Genomic DNA, 17,243 nt, shown 5'->3' with positions numbered 1-17,243 from the left:
GTAATTTTTCACTTTATTTGAGGACCATAATTTGTAAAATGAACACCTTGTTGTATTCAACTCAACTCAAGCATCAAAGACTAGAAAATCACAAGGAACTATTTAAGGACATGTTTAAAGCAGGTCACTTGATAAAGCCATATCAGATGAACATCGGGCTTATTTCCCCATCAACAGGCACATACTGCATTGGTTTCCTCCATGACCTTTACTTTTATAACCTAACAAGTTCTGTTAATCTTTTATATACAGTCTATCACTGAGAGGCTGTTTATTTTTCCAATTTACGTTATAGTTTGATGCAAACCTGCATTACATATGTAGTTGGAATCAACCCTTAATAAAGCAGCTTGTATCCATCCACCAGTTCGATTGTTGCAAACAAATTAGTTCTTGATTAATTTGTGAGGAATAGATGACATAGAATAGATGACCTCTCCTCTGTTTTACACAGTATTCTGTGTAAAACCAATCCAATGTGTTCGATTGCATTTCATGGAAAAAGGGGCTGTCCAGATAGCATGCTGTGTGTTGAGGAAATAATATTTTGTTATTATAGTTTGCAAGAGCACCATCAGAATGATCCGAAAACTGAATCTGTAGTAAAACGTTAACACATGTATCAGAGGAAAAGGGAATCGGTCAGAAACAGGCAAGAGCATGTTAGCTTTTAAAATGTAACCAGTCATTATTGTATAATTACCTCTCATTATCTCTCATTCAACCAATTAACAAAAACAAATATTATCCCTGTTTTCCCCATTCACAATGAGAAGCAGACGACTGTTTCTGCTAAGACATGTTCCTCATGGGTGTGTTTTTGTAAACTGGACTTTTCTATGAAGACAGAAATCTAAGAAATAAATCTCTTAAAAACTGAATACATAAAAAAATGCATAAAATTTATAGAGCACTTTTGAGTCTCCGGGAGAGTAGAAAAGCGCTATATAAGAATCAGTCCATTTACCATTTACCATAAAACCAACATTGTCTTTGTAGATAAACAACTGACTCAAGTGAGAGAGAACACCCTGAGAAAAGAATGCAGCTCGGCCAGACCTTTCCTTAAACAAACAGTGCCGATGCAACATATTAGAGCTGTAAACACCATTTTCATATCTCAACACTGCATTTTGTCTTTCCCACTTAAACTTTTGTTTCTAAAAGACCAGAAAACAGTGATTAGTCCCCTTCGCTATTACTTATAGCTCATTATAAATAATCAATTATGTTGATTTGTAACTTCAAGGATAATGATGTATGAGAAATAGCAGTCAAATTTGAAAAATCACTGAAAGAACATAATATTTGTTCCTGATCCATTTTAGCCATCATTTAACCTTTACGACAAGTCAGTGACACTGATTGAAATAACTTCTGCTTTTCCTTCAGCTTCTCCTCAAGGCACTGAATGAGTACAGGGTCCACTTTGGGGTCAAACTTATTGGCAAACCAGTGGCCATAGTTCAGCAACCAACGCATTTCCGCAGCACCAAATATACAAACGCTGCGAACGTGTGTCCCTGTGCACGGTGGGTACAGCTGCTCCTCCAGGTACTGCCACTTCACCAGCCTGGTTTTGCTCATCAGGTCTGTAACATCAGGCTTGGATCTAGGCACCTCTCCAGGGACACCTGGCAGTCGCACAAGTGTTGCCCAAAAGTGTTCATCTGGGGAGTAGGTGTCCTCTGACCAGGACAAAAAATCTTTCACTACACCTGAGGCATTCATATACTCAATGAACTTCCGGGAAAGTACAAAGTAGGCGTTTCCAGAGAACACCTCAATATTGTGTGGTGGTGGGTTCTTTACATACTCTGTTTTCACTGGCAGTTTTTGATATTCAAAGCTGGCATCTTTCAGCTCGTAGTGAAAGGTGAACCGTTGTTTCTTAGCTGGTGTGGGTCGGCTCGTCTCTAGCATGTTTCTGCCATTCAGTTGCTTTAGTTCTGACACTAGCTCCATGTTGGACTTGAGAGGGAAGTCTTGGCCACAGAGGTTGATGACATACTTCCACTTGACTTCTGAACCCAAAAGGTCAGACAGACAGTTGAGATCAGCCTTTAATCGGCTAATGCTTGCATAATATACTGATTCTTTCTTGCTGGTAATGAAGACATTGGGCAGACATTGGGCCAAACCCTCCATGGCTGATATGAACTGAGCAGAGGACTTTTGATCATAGTGGATACAGTAGATATTACTGGGTGAGTACAGTGCATTGATGAGTCTCTCTACCATCCAGGCAGATTTATGCACAACCAAAGAATAAGCAATAGGAAAGTCTTGCTCCTCTTCTGTGGCACACACATTATCATAACCCCTGTACTTTCTGAATAAAGTACAGTTAGAGGTAAGATAAGCTAGACTTTCATCTTTACTCTCCACAACGTCTTTCTTTTTGATCAGCAGAGATTTCCCCACCTCCACTGGGTCCATGTCATAAATAGCAGAGCAATCAATATTGTACTTGGGAATTATCTGCATGTCTGTACCAATATGTGAAGGTTCAGTGATGTAGCTGTGCTTGACACAGACCAATAGCAGGATGGATATAGTCAGCAATGACAGGAGGGAAGGAAGGAACTGCTTTCGTCTTAGTCGCAGCGATAAACATCGCATGGTCATTCTGTAGTGAGAGAAAACACAACATGAAGGAACATAAACCCAACTGATAATGTTATTCTTCAGAAATACCTAACCACCTAAAATGTTCAGTTTCTTTTAGAATAGGGTTACTCCACATTTGTTTATTGTGCAATAACTTCAGCACATCCAGTGAAGCCTTGCAAAAACAAACAGATTCAATAGAAGCTTCTACCCACAGTCTGTCAAACGTACCCTACACCCTGATTGAAGGTTAACTGTGCTGCTAAAACTCTTATCTTATGTTGCCTTCATAGAAGTGTGACAAGTGTCCAAAAGAAAGAAAGTGTCACTTCGTATTGCCAATTGTACAATATTTGATACATGAGTTTGTGAGACTTCAACGTCATAACTTTTTCCCTAACAAAACTGATTTTAATTTATTTTTAAGCAATAAATAGATGTGGCAAAAATTATACAAATGCATACATATATATGTAAATTTACATTCAATTGATTTTTTTTAAATGGTCGGAAGTTTCAATAAATTCTCTGGTTTAAAAAAATAAAACAAATATTCTGTCAACAATTATTTACTTAAGAATTTCTGAGGAAACACAGAATCAGGTTTCACCAACTCCTAAGTACGCTTGTAATACTTACAGTTTCTACAGTACAAAGGTAACATTTTGCATATCTTTATTGTATATGTGGACGTTATTATTCACGAAACAAAACAGAAAACAGGGTCTTATTCAGATCTGACGTATATGATTTTTTTCTTTATATAATGAAAAGTATACAACACACAGAGAGACATATAATTGCTATTAAAAATACCTTTACGTTTGGAAATTTAGTTTTACAGATTTCACATGGATATAGTTGCCTTATTGTCATTTGCTTTGAAAATTCATAGGCCTAGATTAAAAAAAAACAAAAAAACAAAAAGAACAACAACATCTCCCGATTCAAAACAGGAGAAATTCGGCTGAAATTTATAAGTGTGCCCTTAAAAAGAGTGACCAAAACACAAAGGTGACGTGAATATACACTAGAAAAGAAGTAAGTTAGAATAAGTTATCCAATTCAGAGTGGACGATAATAAATAAATAAATAAATAAGATCAAAACAGCTTATTCCAAACTTCCAAACGTGCGATCTGTTTATTGTTGTTTGAAGACTATCATTGCAAATACCTTCAACAAAAACAACAAAACACCATAGAATATATAGCTAATATGATCTCATCTCTTTAAGCAGACAGAAAGAGACAGAAGTGAAATTAGGAGGCATTTGCCATCTATGATATACAATAGCAAACGGGAGAGCTAATTTAGATGTGATGGATACCTTCCATACTGTGAAAAGCCCTCACCTTGCTCTTCACGCTGGTGCCGGTCTCCCCAAAAGACCTGGCAAGCAGTTTTTAAACCTGAAAGTTGTCAAAACGTGGGTTCAATGCAAATGTTCCGTCTTCGCTGCTTCGACAGTAAAACGTCGACTCACGAAAGTGAAGAATGAAAAAAAGGAAGAATGAAAACTTACCTATGTCAGAAAAAAGAGTGGGCATTCGTCCTCCCTGCCCTTGCACTTTCCCCACACTGCTGTCGCGACATCTGTGGACAAAGCAAACTTGAAGAAATTTCTGATTATACGTTGTTAATCAGAGGAAACCGTGTTCAGAAGAAGCGCGACAAGCTGTCATAACCGCGCTGAGCTGAGGACCACAGGACAGAGACGCGCTGAGAAATAACCCGGAAAAGAGGGAGGGGTTCAGGAAACTAATTACAGCTCAAGTCTTAAAAAAAAAAACCCGAAAGAAATAAACGAACAGAAAAGCAAGAAAAAGCAGAAAGACGTGTTTTGTGTGTAATCATTGGTTTGTCTCTGTAGTAGGTAAAAATAAATAAATAAAAAAAACAAAACTTGTTTTAAGAGGGGGTAAGGAGCAAATAAAAAACGGTTTCCCCTGCAAATGCGCTTTGCTGAAACGACTGCTTCCTGAACAAATCTGGTTAAAATAGTTTGAATTAAAACCCCGTGTCTGGAGTCATCTGAACTCACTAAGGGAAGGGTGAGAAGGAAGAAAGCTGTACCAATCGTGGGAGCTCTCAAGACTTAAAACTTGGAGGTGGTGTGTGAGAAAACTCAACAGTGAGGTCATTTCTATGTTTTTTGGGGGGTGGGGGGTGGAGGAAGAATAAAAAAAATCAATCTACGACGGTCGTTCAGTGACTTGGCTTTGTTCTGAAATAACACAATCCTGATTATCTCTTTATGACAGAAAAGCAAACTAATTCTTCAAAAGAATTCTAGGATACTGGCTTCAACGCATTTAAACTATAATCAGCCTATTAAAACACACGTGAAAATTAAATATGCTACCTACACGAGTGACTAATATGAGCCAGGTTGGAATGTAGATTGGTGATTTTGCTGGGTCATAAATGTCAACTCAAAGTCATGCAAATTGGTTATTATTATCAGTAATGCCATGAAAGTCATACTTATATACACCATGCAAAACAAAAGTCCAGGCACTTGTTGAAAAAAAGCATAGCGTGCAGGTGTGCAGGCATATATTGGTCTGAGGTGTGTCTTTTTTTTCCTTCTCTCTTCAAGTTCGTTTTATGAAGCTAACCTAGAAAACAAAAATACAAAGAAACTGAAAGAAACACCGGAAACCACTTACGTTTTTTTTGACAGTTTTACATGTGACACAACTAACAGAGAGCCATTAAACCCAGTCACATGCTTTATTATACTTTAGAAACAAATATTGAAAATGAAATGCAATGCAAATGCTGTTTTTAAACCAATGAATCTATTTATAAATGAAAGAAAAATTACTTTCAAAAATTAAAAGAAGAATTAAAACCCCCACTGGGATCTGCTCACTCTCTCACCCACTCTCTGTCTGTCTTCCGAGAATAAGCCTCGCTTCACTGAGCATGTGCGAGAGGAAAACAAATACTGTTTCCATTTATTACAGTCATCACCAAACAGTGGTTGCTTAACACTACCAAGATATTTTTCATATAAGAAAAGCTCATAAAAGTTCTCATAAGAGTTCGACACTGTTATATAAAATTTCCACATCCAACAAGATGAAAGGACAATCATATTTTAACTATCTTACAGTCTTTTCTGCTCAGAAATGTTCTTTAAATACAATAAAGGTGAAAGGGAATTACGCCTAGCTGGTTTATATGATTATAATATTGTGGCTGTGAATATGTTGTAAGATTATACTGGATGCAAATTAATAATGAGACCTTTGGATGGAAAATATTCCTGCTAGTGTTGTATATAAGAAGAAAAGTCAGATTAGGAACCATAACAGGAGCCAGAGGGTTGGGCCAACAAAAAAAAGAAAAAAAGAAAAAGAAAAAAATGCTGTTAGACTGCTGTAAACCTATCCAAGAGCCACCTTCTGCACACTGTGAAAGGCCACTCTGTCTCTGCCAAGTTCCCAGCCTGGCTCCAGGTTTTCATACATAAGCACGGCTTTATGTAGGAGTGACCACTATGTGAGCACAATATAAACACAAATATTTCAGGTCTTGAAGCTTGATTCAAACAGCTAGATCAAGGGCCTTATTCACAAAATATCCTTAGACTAAAAGTCGATTATGACAGATTCAGTAAGTAGGTAAGTAATTACTTAAGGAGTTATTTGATCAAAAAATGTTGAGGCAGTCTTTGTAGGCAAATGAAGGCAATGCATAAGAAAAAAACCCTCATAACCTCAGCATCTAGCTACAGCTCTGTGAAAAAGTATTTACCTCCTTCCTGATTCCATAGCTTTGTTTTGTTTTTTCATATTCGTTGCACTCAAACAGTGTAAAAATTAAATTTAATATTATACAGACATAATCCAAGTAAATACAAAATGCAGTTTTTAAAATTAAATGGAGCAGTGTGGTTATTAGCACTGTTGCCTCACAGCAAGAGTTCAATTCCACCACCTGGTTGGGGCCTTTCTGTGTGGAGTTTGCATGTTCTCTCCGGGCACTCCAGCTCCCACACATGTCCAAAGCCATGCAGTTAGTGGGGTTAGGTTAATTGGTAATTCTAATTGGTAACTCATGAATGTGAGTGCGAATGGTTTCTGTCTCTATGTGTTAGATGTGGAACAGACTGGTGATATGGTGGCTGGGATGGGTGATCCTGACATCCTGCTCTTTGGATGTTATCAGATGTTATCTGTCCATTCAATGGATGCTTGGAAAGACAGAAGAACCCAGAAAAATATTTAAAGAACTGCAGGCTACTCTCACTTATGGTCAGTGTTCATGATTCAACAATAAGACAGACACTGGTCAAAAATGGCATCCACGGGAAAGTTCCAAGGAAAGTACCACTGCTGACTAAAAAAACACAAAGATTATTCTCGCATTTACAAAAAAATATCTTGATGATCCCCAAGGCTTTTGGGAAAATATTCTATGGACGGATGAGAAAAAGTGGTTTTTGAAAGGATGAGAAGTTTTTGAAAGGTTTGAGTCCCGTTACATCTGGGGTAAAACTAACACAGCATTTCAGAAAAAGATCATCATATCAACAGTCAAACATGGTGGTGGTAGTGTGATGGTCTGGGCATCCTTTGCTGCTTAAGGACCTGGGTGAATTGATGGAACCATGAATTCTGCTCTTTACCAGAAACAGCAAAAGGAGAATGTCCAGCCATCAGTTTCAGCTGAAGCACACTTGGGGTATGCAGCAGGACAAAGATCCAAAAAACCACAGCAATAAATAAATAAATAAATAAACGGAATGAAGGTTTTAAAGTAACCTAAAGTCTGGACTCAAAAACGAATGAAAATCTTTGGTGTGACATTAAACAGTTTATTTAAGCTCCAAACCCTTTAATGTAGGTGCATTTAAACAATTATACAGACGAGTGGGCTAAGATTCTTCCACATTGCCATTGTCATTGTTATCACCCAGTTATTGGGTTTAAGTTTTGTTTTTTGTTTTTTTTTACATGGGGCCAGGTAAGTTTGAATAACCTTTTCCCCATAAATAAATGGGATCATAATTTAAAAACTGCAAAAAAGATCTCGCTGGACAAAAGTAGTGGGCCACTACTTTCGTATCTAAATTAAAAAAAGCAGAGACGTGATCCACATGAACAGCGTTGATAAAAGCCACAGATGCAGACAACGACCACTGATTATTCTTGAGGGCTTGTTTGTGTTAAATAAAATAAGATACACTGTACTACTAAACTACTAAACGGTATAACGGCAACAGCCTCAATTAACTCAGCAGGAGCTTGGAGCCGGAAGCAGGGTTCATACGTCAGGACTTCACAAGCGGATTGACGTCAGTATTTCCGGATCGCCATATTAGTTTCATTACATCAGATCAGGCAATGTAGCAGGCTAAGCGATTTGTGGGAAGGGCACTGTCGCTATGGAAAGGACTCTCTGACCACGAAGAAACTCTTTGTATGTTCACAGGTTTCCGTATAATGCAGAGTAGTACTTAAAATGTAATGAGCCTGGGGGATTAAGTTATTTTGGTGACAGGCTGTAAAATTAGTCAGCGTAGCTAATGTTGACCGATGTTACGGTAACTAGCATTAGCTAAGCTGCGCTAATATAGCCTCAGTGTGTTAACATCTAGGTAATGCTAACCAGGAGTATCGCAGTGATACCTTTGTGAATCCTATTGTTAAAATCCTTTTGACAGCACTGCGGCGACCGAGTGTGTATATTAAACTTGACGATCGTCTTTCACTATATTTCGCCATCATCACACAAGCTGCATTTTGATTTTAAAGCCGTACAGAAGTCAGACTTGCTAACTACCAGTGACTGGACAATGTTCTTGTAACGCAGGTGATTCTGGGATCTTGTGTAGTAGGAAGTTATCCTGAGACCATGTTGGCACGTCTATTTAGACTTCATGGGTTGCTGGTGGCCTCGCACCCATGGGAGGTAATCGTGGGGACCCTGGCTTTGACAGTATGCTTCGTGTCTATGAACAGCCTGGCAACAAGCAACCACATGTGCAAGTGGAACCAATGCCCCAAAGTTGAGGAGGAGGTGAGGCTGGTGTGGCACTCTCTAAGAAATGTTGTCGGAGTGTGTTAAAATGGTAAATGGCTTGTATTTGTATAGCGCTTTTACTTACTCCCTATGAACCCCAAAGAACTTTACACTACATTCAGTCATTCACCCATTCACACACTTGTGATGGCAAGCTACATTGTAGCCACAGCTGCCTTGGGGCGCACTGACAGAGGCGAGGCTACCGGACACTGGGGCCACCGGGCCCTCTGACCACCACCAGTAGGCAACGGGTGAAGTGTCTTGCCCAAGGACACAACGACCAAGACTGTCCGAGCCGGGGCTCGAACCGGCAACCTTCCAATTACAAGACCAACTGCCAGCTTTTGAGCCACGATCGCCCCTGAGGGTCTACACTAATGTCTGTTTTTTTTTTCTTGCAGAAAATCCAGAGCAGTGATGCAGTTATTCTGACAGTCACTCGGTGCATGGCCATTATTTATATTTATTTCCAGTTCAAGAATCTCAGACAGCTTGGATCCAAATATATTCTAGGTCAGTATCATGAGATGTTTGTTGTTGTTGTTTTTTTTTTTTTTTTCAGTTTTGGACAGTAGTAAACACTTCTTCTCACATCATACAGATTTGTTTTGGCTGTATAATCACCACTGATTAGTGGCCACAGTTTTTCTTGTACTACTTTTCAGCTTCAGCTGTTTGAATTGCCATAAAATGTTGTCAGTGGATTTAATGTAGAACACAATTTTAATGTATAACATTTTTAACCCAAAACTACTTGAGTTGGTTTGTTTCCTTGCTTTTCATTCAGACTGAAAAACAAATGACTGGCTAACAAATTTATCATAAAAATACACCAACATTCCATTTCTCCTCCGTCTCCAGGTATTGCTGGATTATTTACAGTATTTTCCAGCTTTGTCTTCAGTACAGTCGTCATCCATTTCTTTGGAAAGGAGCTGACAGGTCTGAAGTAAGTGTTTCTAATGGACTCACATATACGCTAGGAGAGTGGTTCTTAAAGTGGTCTGTGACATATTGAGAGGGTACATAGGCAGTGGATTATTTTAGCAATTAGGTATTCTATTAAATTATTATTCTGTTGATTAACATAGTTAATCCAGTAAGAAACACCTTTGTGTTATTAATGAGCAATAATAAATATAAGTAAGAAAATAAGTAAGCATAAGGATAGACATGTTGTCCCTGTTCGAGGTTATGCAAAGAGTTTCAGTTAGACTGATGTTACATTACACTGTACTTCCTCCTCAGAAGAGGCTGAGCTTACAGAGCTTCAACTTGCTGTCAGTTTACTTTGTTGTCAAAAGTTAGTACTTTTTCTGTGTTGACTATAGGGGAGGCCTTCTTTCTGCAAATAATTGTTAGTGAGAGGGTTTTTTTTAAATCACTAATCCATGTTAAAACATGTTAAAACTAGTTGCGTAGCTAACACAGTTGGTAGTAGCAGGATAAGAGGCAGCTAATGTGCTAGTGAGATCAGGTAGATAAAATAGTTAACATTTACCAGCAGGGTGATGTGCACATTGTTTCACAATTTTATGGCAATACATTTGAAGCTCTGCAGCTCCTTTACATTAGAGACAAGGATTTAATTCAGCTGTAAGATTAAGTTCACTGATCTGTAATTGTAAGATGACACTGTAGGAAAGTATTCCAGGTCACTCCCTGGCTGACACTTGTCTGCTGTCCCTGCAGTGAAGCGCTGCCGTTTTTCCTCCTGCTTATTGACCTGTCCAGAGCCTGTGCGTTGGCTAAATTTGCCCTCAGCTCAAACTCTCAGGTAATTTTGCACATATTTGGTCTTACCATATGTATGAAATGTGGCTTTATTCATATGGGGGACACAAGTGTAAAGCATCCTTAACTAACAAATTGGTCTTGTGTGTTGGGAATAGGAGGAGGTGAGGGAGAACATTTCTCACGGCATGGCCATCCTGGGCCCAACATTCACCCTGGATGCTGTGGTTGAGTGTCTGGTTATAGGAATCGGAACCATGTCTGGTAAGGATTACTGCTGTTTCTCCACCTATAAGCATCATCAGTGATGCTCGGTGTGTTAGAAATATTGTGGTGATGCTTGATCGAGTAGAAAAGCAGAAGTCAGCTGTGTTTCTTCCTTTTTTCTAGGTGTGCCTCAGTTGGAGATCATGTGTTGTTTTGGCTGCATGTCTGTTCTGGCCAATTACTTTGTCTTCATGACGTTCTTCCCTGCCTGTGTCTCTCTGGTGCTGGAGGTGAGATGTGCATGCAACAATTTGGAGAAATAAACACAGATAAGATAAGGAAACAAGTTGCTAGAGTTTAACTGTGATATATTTTTTTATTAATATTTTTTGTGGTCCTGCATATTTGTGTGTAGCTGTCAAGGGAGAGTCGTGAGGGGCGCCCCATCTGGCAGCTGAGCCACTTCTCCCGTGTGCTAGCTGAGGAAGAGGATAACAAGCCCAATCCTGTGACTCAAAGGGTTAAAATCATAATGGTGAGTTCCCATCATCTATGGTGGCGATGTTTATTTAGATTAGTCATCAACATTGTGTATTATAAAGTATTTTTAGGTCTGAACAATGATGCTTCTGTGATGTTGTCTTTCAGTCTCTGGGATTGGCTTTGGTTCATGCTCACACTCGACTGACAGCCGAACATTCAGGTCAAAACCGCACAGTGGAAGGGCCTGTAGCAAGGACACAGGACTCTCCTAGCACCATATTGCCTCTTAAGCTCACCAGGTAAACCATGGAATATTGCACTGTTTGCATTATTGATTCCTGCGTCCACTGATTTATGACTTTTTCTCTCTCCAGTATCGACCTGGAACAGGTGATAACCCTCGGTCTTGCTCTGATTCTGGCCGTAAAGTATGTATTTTTTGAGCAAGCAGAGACAGAGTCCTCGCTTTCACTCAAGAGTACCATTATAAGCTCCACTCCCAGTCCGAAGCCCTGGGTGGCAGAGGACTGCTGCATGAGGTCCCTCCCAGCCCTGAAACCCCAGAAGACATCTAATAGTGTTTTGGCAACCATCCCTACCTCTTTAGCAGCTGCTTCAGACGTGAAACTTTCCTCTGAAGCTGACATATCATTTAAAGAAGAGGGTGAGGCTCATAGCGGGTGCTTCTAGCTTTGATAACGCGTGTACCCAGTGATGAAGATGATCTAACTGCTGTGTTTTTTCATGTGATTCCTCTGCTGCAGATGTGATTCAGAATGCATTTTGTGGTGCATCTTCTGGGGATTGTCTTGCTCAGACACAATGTGCTCCTCCAAGTGTTTGTACGTCGGAGCCCCGAAGTCTGGAGGAATGTATGGCCATCCTCTCAGATTCTCAGGTAAGTTGTCAGGTTATACTGGAAGCACAATACAAAGCTATATAGATGATGTTCTGTGTTCCTCAGATTCTTCAAAAATATCACTGTTTTGCCCACAATTCTTTCCAGAGAGGTGCCCATTTGCTGAGTGATGCAGAGGTGATGAATCTTGTAACCCTGCGTAAGATTATGAATTATAAACTTGAAGGTGTCCTTGAGACTCCAGAGAGGGGTGTGGCCATCAGGAGAGAACTGTTATCATCCAAACTTCCTGTTCCCACTGCCTTGGCTTCTTTACCTTACAAAGACTACAACTACTCACAGGTACTGACAGTCCTTTTAAAGTGTAGCCCTGTTTATTCTTAGGAAAAATGTTTATCTTCAGTTGTCAGTTTTAAATCAGATATTTTTTGATTAAAAAAGTCAAATGTTTTTATGTTCATTTTTTTCTTTACTTTGTTCTTAGTTGTGCTTAGTTTGTGTTGTCTTTGCCTTTTAGGTGATGGGTACTTGCTGTGAGAATGTCATTGGCTACATGCCAGTGCCAGTGGGAGTGGCTGGCCCTCTTCTGTTGGACAAGAAGGAGTTTTATGTTCCTTTGGCCACCACAGAAGGCTGCCTGGTAGCCAGCGCCAACCGAGGATGCAGGGCACTTTTTGTAAGTGTGTCTCGTGTGGAGCCCTGAGGGAATAGTAATTATCTTTTCAGTAGATGCAAATAAATAAATCTACAGGGTTTGTAGATTCATGGAAAAACTGACAAGTCATAGAATTTGGCAATGGCAGTCAAGAAAGATTAATAATATAAAAGGTTATGTGGTTCAGTTAGCATGGACTTAAAAAACTCTATATGTAGTAAATAATACTTCAGTGTTTGGGCGGAGGAAACATCACTGACCAGAAAATCGTGTGTAAATTTGTGGCGTGCCAGCAATATAATGTCTGATGTCTGGCCACTTGTGAATTCTGCGTTCTGTCTAATGACCAGCAGGTGGCAGTGAATCTGATTGCTAAAATAAGTAGTTGATCTGTGACCTCAGTAAAGACTTTCCTGAGGAGTTATTAGCTTCAGTTGCAGGTTTCCATTGCAGTCAAAAAAGAGATTAAAGCAGTTTATAGGTTGTGGTGTGGCTCTCTTCTGACTGACTCATTTCAAAACATCAAGGCAGCAATTGTGAAAGCACTCAGCATACCGATTTAAAACTAGATTTCTGATATCAGTGTGGCTATCGTCCATCCTCTATAAATGGTCTCAGCTGATAAGGTGAGTAATTAATTGCTAGGCTTGGGAGTTCAGTTGATGTTGTTTTTACTTAGCGAATCTGTGCATGTGAGTCATTGTGGCAAAACCCTGGAGAGGTGTTGTGCACTTTGCCCTTAATTATTGGGTCTGTGTGATGTCACTACAATGCTCAAGAAAGATGGTTATTTTAAAAACTAACCTAAATCTAAAAACGTAAAGTGTGGTTTGGGTAAAAAACCCCAAACAATTTATGAACCAACACTAAAATGGTATGGCTCATTGAATGGCAGGTAGTGAAACTGATTTGGACTTTTACTGCCCTCCTATACGCAGCCAGGTTTAGAGGATGTAAGGTCATAAAAAAGGTCATCCTCACTGCAATGGAAAATTATTGTATGTAACTCTGGCTGCTGTTATTTCTGTGTGTGCTCCCTGCTGACAGTGTTTTCTTTCCTGTCCAGCTGAGTGGGGGTTGCATCAGCCGGATTCTAGCTGACAGCATGACCAGGGGTCCTCTGGTCAGGCTGCCCTCAGCGTGCCGGGCTGCAGAGGTCAAAGTCTGGCTCGAGACCTCGGACGGATTTAGCATGATTAAAGAGGCATTTGATGAGACCAGCAGGTCAGTGGAAGAGCTATGACTGATTGATGACTGTGGAAAAGTGTTTTTGGTACACACATGATAACTAGTGAGTACTCTTTGTAGGTTTGCTCGTCTGGAGAAATTGTTGGTGGGCATAGCTGGCAGAAACCTATACATTCGCTTCCAGTCTCAAACAGGCGATGCCATGGGTATGAACATGCTCTCGAAGGTATGAGAAGTCTTCTGTAATTCGGTCCTGTTATTTAAATGTTGACTTCAGTGCTGAATGCTTTCTGTGTCTTTTTCTTCAGGGCACTGAGCATGCTCTGCATGTACTCCAGCAGCAGCATCCAGACGTAGAGGTGCTTTCGCTCAGTGGCAACTTTTGCACAGACAAGAAGCCTGCCGCAATCAACTGGATTCTGGGCCGAGGCAAGTCCGCTGTATGCGAGGCCACCATTCCTGCTAAAGTTGTGAGAGAGGTAAAAACAATTCAAAGCTGGATCCTGACAGAAATCTAATGACAGCGGCCACAGTTTCTTCCCCTCCAGTTTTTCTGTTTTTCTGCAGTTTGTAAAATCACCCTTTAATGTTTCCTCAGGTGCTGAAGAGCAGCACAGCTGCTCTGGTGGACCTGAACATAAACAAGAACTTGGTGGGCTCAGCCATGGCTGGCAGTATAGGTGGCTTCAATGCTCATGCTGCCAACATTGTCGCTGCTATCTACATTGCCTGTGGACAAGTAATAGAACCTTAAATTAACACAAAAAAATAAAATAAATACATTTAAAAAAAGGTTTAAATAGTGAAACATTCTGTCTGTGGTATGGTATATGATCCAACAAAAAGACATATTATTAAAGAACAAGTATTTGTTTGTGTTGTGGTTAAGGACCCAGCTCAGACAGTAGGAAGCTCTAACTGCATTACTCAGATGGAGGCTGTCGGTCCAGGTGGGGAGGACCTGTACATCAGTTGCACTATGCCTTCTATAGAGCTCGGCACTGTGGGAGGAGGCACCAACCTGTCGCCACAGCAGGCCTGTCTGCAGGTAGTCTCAACTACATGTAACATAGCTGGCATTTGTTGATGAGTTTTTAGGATATTTTTTTCCCCTCTAACACAAAACCTCTGTACCTGCAGATGCTTGGTGTTAGCAATCCCAACCAGCCAGGTGACAATGCCCGTCAGCTGGCCCGTGTAGTCTGTGCCACCGTTCTGGCAGGAGAGCTCTCCCTGATGGCTGCTCTCGCTGCTGGACACCTAGTCAAGAGCCACATGACCCACAACAGGTGAGATGTCTCATTCTTTTGGGTTTTTTACAGTGATGCCTGGTCAAATTTGAGAATTTGTGCCGTTTTATTTTCATGCCGTGTGTTCTTTAGGAAAATGTGTTGACATGTCTGTTCTAGGATGCAAGCATAACATAACCAGCATCTCCTTTCATTATATGGCTTTACCTACCCTGACTGACAGAGAGCAAAGCATTCACAAGGTGGTTAACCACAATCCATTTAGTCAAACCAGAGTTTCCCAATACAGCTGTGTGAATGTTATTGTGAAAGGTGTGTTGCTGTCAGCATCTGACCAATCAAAAACGTGGACAGGCTGCTCGTGTAAAGTCAACGGACTCGTCAGTGTCAGAGCTTCATAGTGAAGACTGAGTGATCACAATTGTGTATTCGGCTAAATGAATACGTTGTGTAGTTTTTACAATTAGCCCTTCAGGATAAGTTATCAAAGAAATTCAGTTTACTTATTAGAAGGATATATTTTTGCCTCAAAATGATTACAAAGGCCTCACAAATGTGTGCTCCAATCCACAAAGAAATACAAAGCAATTTGACCACAAGTAAAACTTTTTTTTTAACAAATGCATCCAAACCTGGAAAAAAGGTGATTATTTACTACACAATTTCTTAAATTTAACATCACAAATCAGGCAATTTTTTTTCTTTCAAAAACCTTTTTGTGCATTTAAATGTCTAAAACTACATGCAACATCCCTCTCACTTACAAAACCTTAAATGTGTGTGCACAATCACCTGATATACACAGATCACATGACATGCCACATGAGGTTTTGTGGGGTTTTGTCATATCTTTAAAGTCTCTTGTTTTCAAATGTAAAATCCAGAGCCTCTACATTTTGTTCCTAAAAAATGTTTTGAAGTCTGGTTTTTCCAGAGTGCATCCAAAATAGCCCGTACTTATTATGTAAATGATCACCTTTAAGTTTTCCTTTGTTGATATCTGCTAAAGTGTTTTATTGTGTCCACTTTGAAATGATCTCTTTTTTTTGTCTCTTAGATCAAAAACAAACCTGTGTTCAGAGAATACGGCGTGACACTAACATCGATGGGCCGTCGTGATGCGGTTCTAAAAGCGAACCTGTGGACATCCAGATATCACAGTATTAATGAACAGAACATGTGCTTGCTTTGTTTTATTACCTCACTGGTTTGTGAGCTGAGGCCTTAAGTTTTAATTGTTAATTTGTGCCATTTTTCTGCATCTGAACTTTGTAATATTGTTTGAGAACCTGTTAATTCTGCTACTGATCTTTGAGAGAAGTGCGAGAGACTGGTGTTTAGACAAGTAAAATCCATCATGCCGCACAAGTTACAACAAGAGTCCTGTGCCTATCTATGATGGGTCGCAAAGGATGGATGGGATGTCTGAATGGTTTTTACATGAGCTGAATGAAATGAGATCCTCAGGCAGTCATCATCGTTTTTATTTATTTTTTTGGGACAAATGGATCTTTGCATTTATCAAAAGCTTGCTTGAGAGAGTGTAGTGGGCAGCTTGTGCTCAGGTTCTGAAAGTCAACTTTATGTGCAAATGTGTTTTTACCAGTGTTGTAGGCATCACTATGTAGACATGTTCATCCCTCCCTGAGTGAAGGTGCTACTGTATACTGTGTATACCGTAGATTGCCCGTGGTTGTTGGAATTCTCGCTTCAATGAATGAAGCTGTTGCCAGCAGAAGGATGTGTTTGGTTCAGATTCTGATCAACTACTTTTACAAGTTTGAGGAAAATTGTAAGCCATAATAATTTAATAAATCTTTACAGTACACTGTCATCTGTGGAACTGAAGGACTGGGTATAAATTATCACTGACTGCAGGTCCTGCTCATTTTCAGAAAGCAGTGACACTCAGAAGTGCCCTTACACACAGTATGTTTTAGAAATTGAGCCTTGTGCTGCACACTTTAGAATAACCAATTATGATAAAAGTAAACTTAAAACTGTCTTATTTAAAAAATAAATAAATGACACATTTTTTTGTTGACAATACTGTGTTTGTCTTTCTTTAACATTAACAAGACTGGAATCAACACTTGGGGGCTTTTCCAGTTAGCAGATGAACAAACTGAGTCAAATACAGGCTTAGAGAGACGAGGCACTTGAAGAAGCCTGACATGAAATCTATTCTAACACAGTAAAGACTGCGTTAGACTTCCAGG

The 17,243-nt window shown here is 39.8% G+C and overlaps 2 protein-coding genes across 4 annotated transcripts; one reads left to right on the top strand and one right to left on the bottom strand.

Annotated features, from left to right (window-relative positions):
* Positions 1–4,313, bottom strand: LOC102786115 (beta-1,3-galactosyl-O-glycosyl-glycoprotein beta-1,6-N-acetylglucosaminyltransferase 4-like). 3 transcript variants are annotated; one of them, XM_087843900.1, is made up of 3 exons: positions 4,135–4,313; positions 3,940–4,021; positions 1–2,629 (listed from the first exon to the last, which is right to left on the bottom strand). In XM_087843900.1, the coding sequence occupies exons 1-3, from the start codon at positions 4,157–4,159 to the stop codon at positions 1,336–1,338; spliced, it is 1,401 nt and encodes a 466-aa protein (XP_087700026.1). In that variant the 5' UTR covers positions 4,160–4,313; the 3' UTR covers positions 1–1,335. The 3 variants fall into 3 exon arrangements, with proteins under 3 accessions (XP_087700026.1, XP_006804808.2, XP_035769739.2); XM_006804745.3 differs by having other exon boundaries at positions 3,965–4,021; XM_035913846.2 differs by lacking the exon at positions 3,940–4,021.
* Positions 4,314–7,922: 3,609 nt separating this feature from the next.
* Positions 7,923–17,071, top strand: LOC102791185 (3-hydroxy-3-methylglutaryl-coenzyme A reductase-like). Its single transcript, XM_087843899.1, has 20 exons — positions 7,923–8,042; positions 8,436–8,642; positions 9,050–9,161; positions 9,510–9,597; positions 10,341–10,425; positions 10,541–10,646; positions 10,773–10,879; positions 11,005–11,124; positions 11,238–11,371; positions 11,447–11,736; positions 11,837–11,970; positions 12,079–12,273; positions 12,449–12,607; positions 13,653–13,810; positions 13,895–14,000; positions 14,083–14,253; positions 14,373–14,513; positions 14,664–14,822; positions 14,915–15,063; positions 16,082–17,071. The coding sequence occupies exons 2-20, from the start codon at positions 8,478–8,480 to the stop codon at positions 16,116–16,118; spliced, it is 2,616 nt and encodes an 871-aa protein (XP_087700025.1). The 5' UTR covers positions 7,923–8,042; positions 8,436–8,477; the 3' UTR covers positions 16,119–17,071.
* Positions 17,072–17,243: the final 172 nt, after the last annotated feature.

This window comes from Neolamprologus brichardi, chromosome 7 (genome assembly GCF_056152115.1).
Source record: "Neolamprologus brichardi isolate AB-2024 chromosome 7, ASM5615211v1, whole genome shotgun sequence".
Classification (NCBI taxonomy): Eukaryota; Metazoa; Chordata; class Actinopteri; order Cichliformes; family Cichlidae; genus Neolamprologus; species Neolamprologus brichardi.
Note: the sequence above shows the minus strand (reverse complement) of the source record. Positions and strands in the feature narration are given on the sequence as shown.

Coding starts and splice junctions, on each gene's coding strand:
- LOC102786115 (XM_087843900.1), bottom strand. CDS start 4,159: ATGCCCACTCTTTTTTCTGACATAG. Junction 4,022..4,134: donor CACTCTTTTTTCTGACATAG/GTAAGTTTTCAT, acceptor GACAACTTTCAG/GTTTAAAAACTGCTTGCCAG. Junction 2,630..3,939: donor GGCTTTTCACAGTATGGAAG/GTATCCATCACA, acceptor CTCTCACTACAG/AATGACCATGCGATGTTTAT.
- LOC102791185 (XM_087843899.1), top strand. CDS start 8,478: ATGTTGGCACGTCTATTTAGACTTCATGGGTTGCTGGTGGCCTCGCAC. Junction 11,372..11,446: donor TTGCCTCTTAAGCTCACCAG/GTAAACCATGGA, acceptor TTCTCTCTCCAG/TATCGACCTGGAACAGGTGA. Junction 12,274..12,448: donor AAGACTACAACTACTCACAG/GTACTGACAGTC, acceptor TTTGCCTTTTAG/GTGATGGGTACTTGCTGTGA.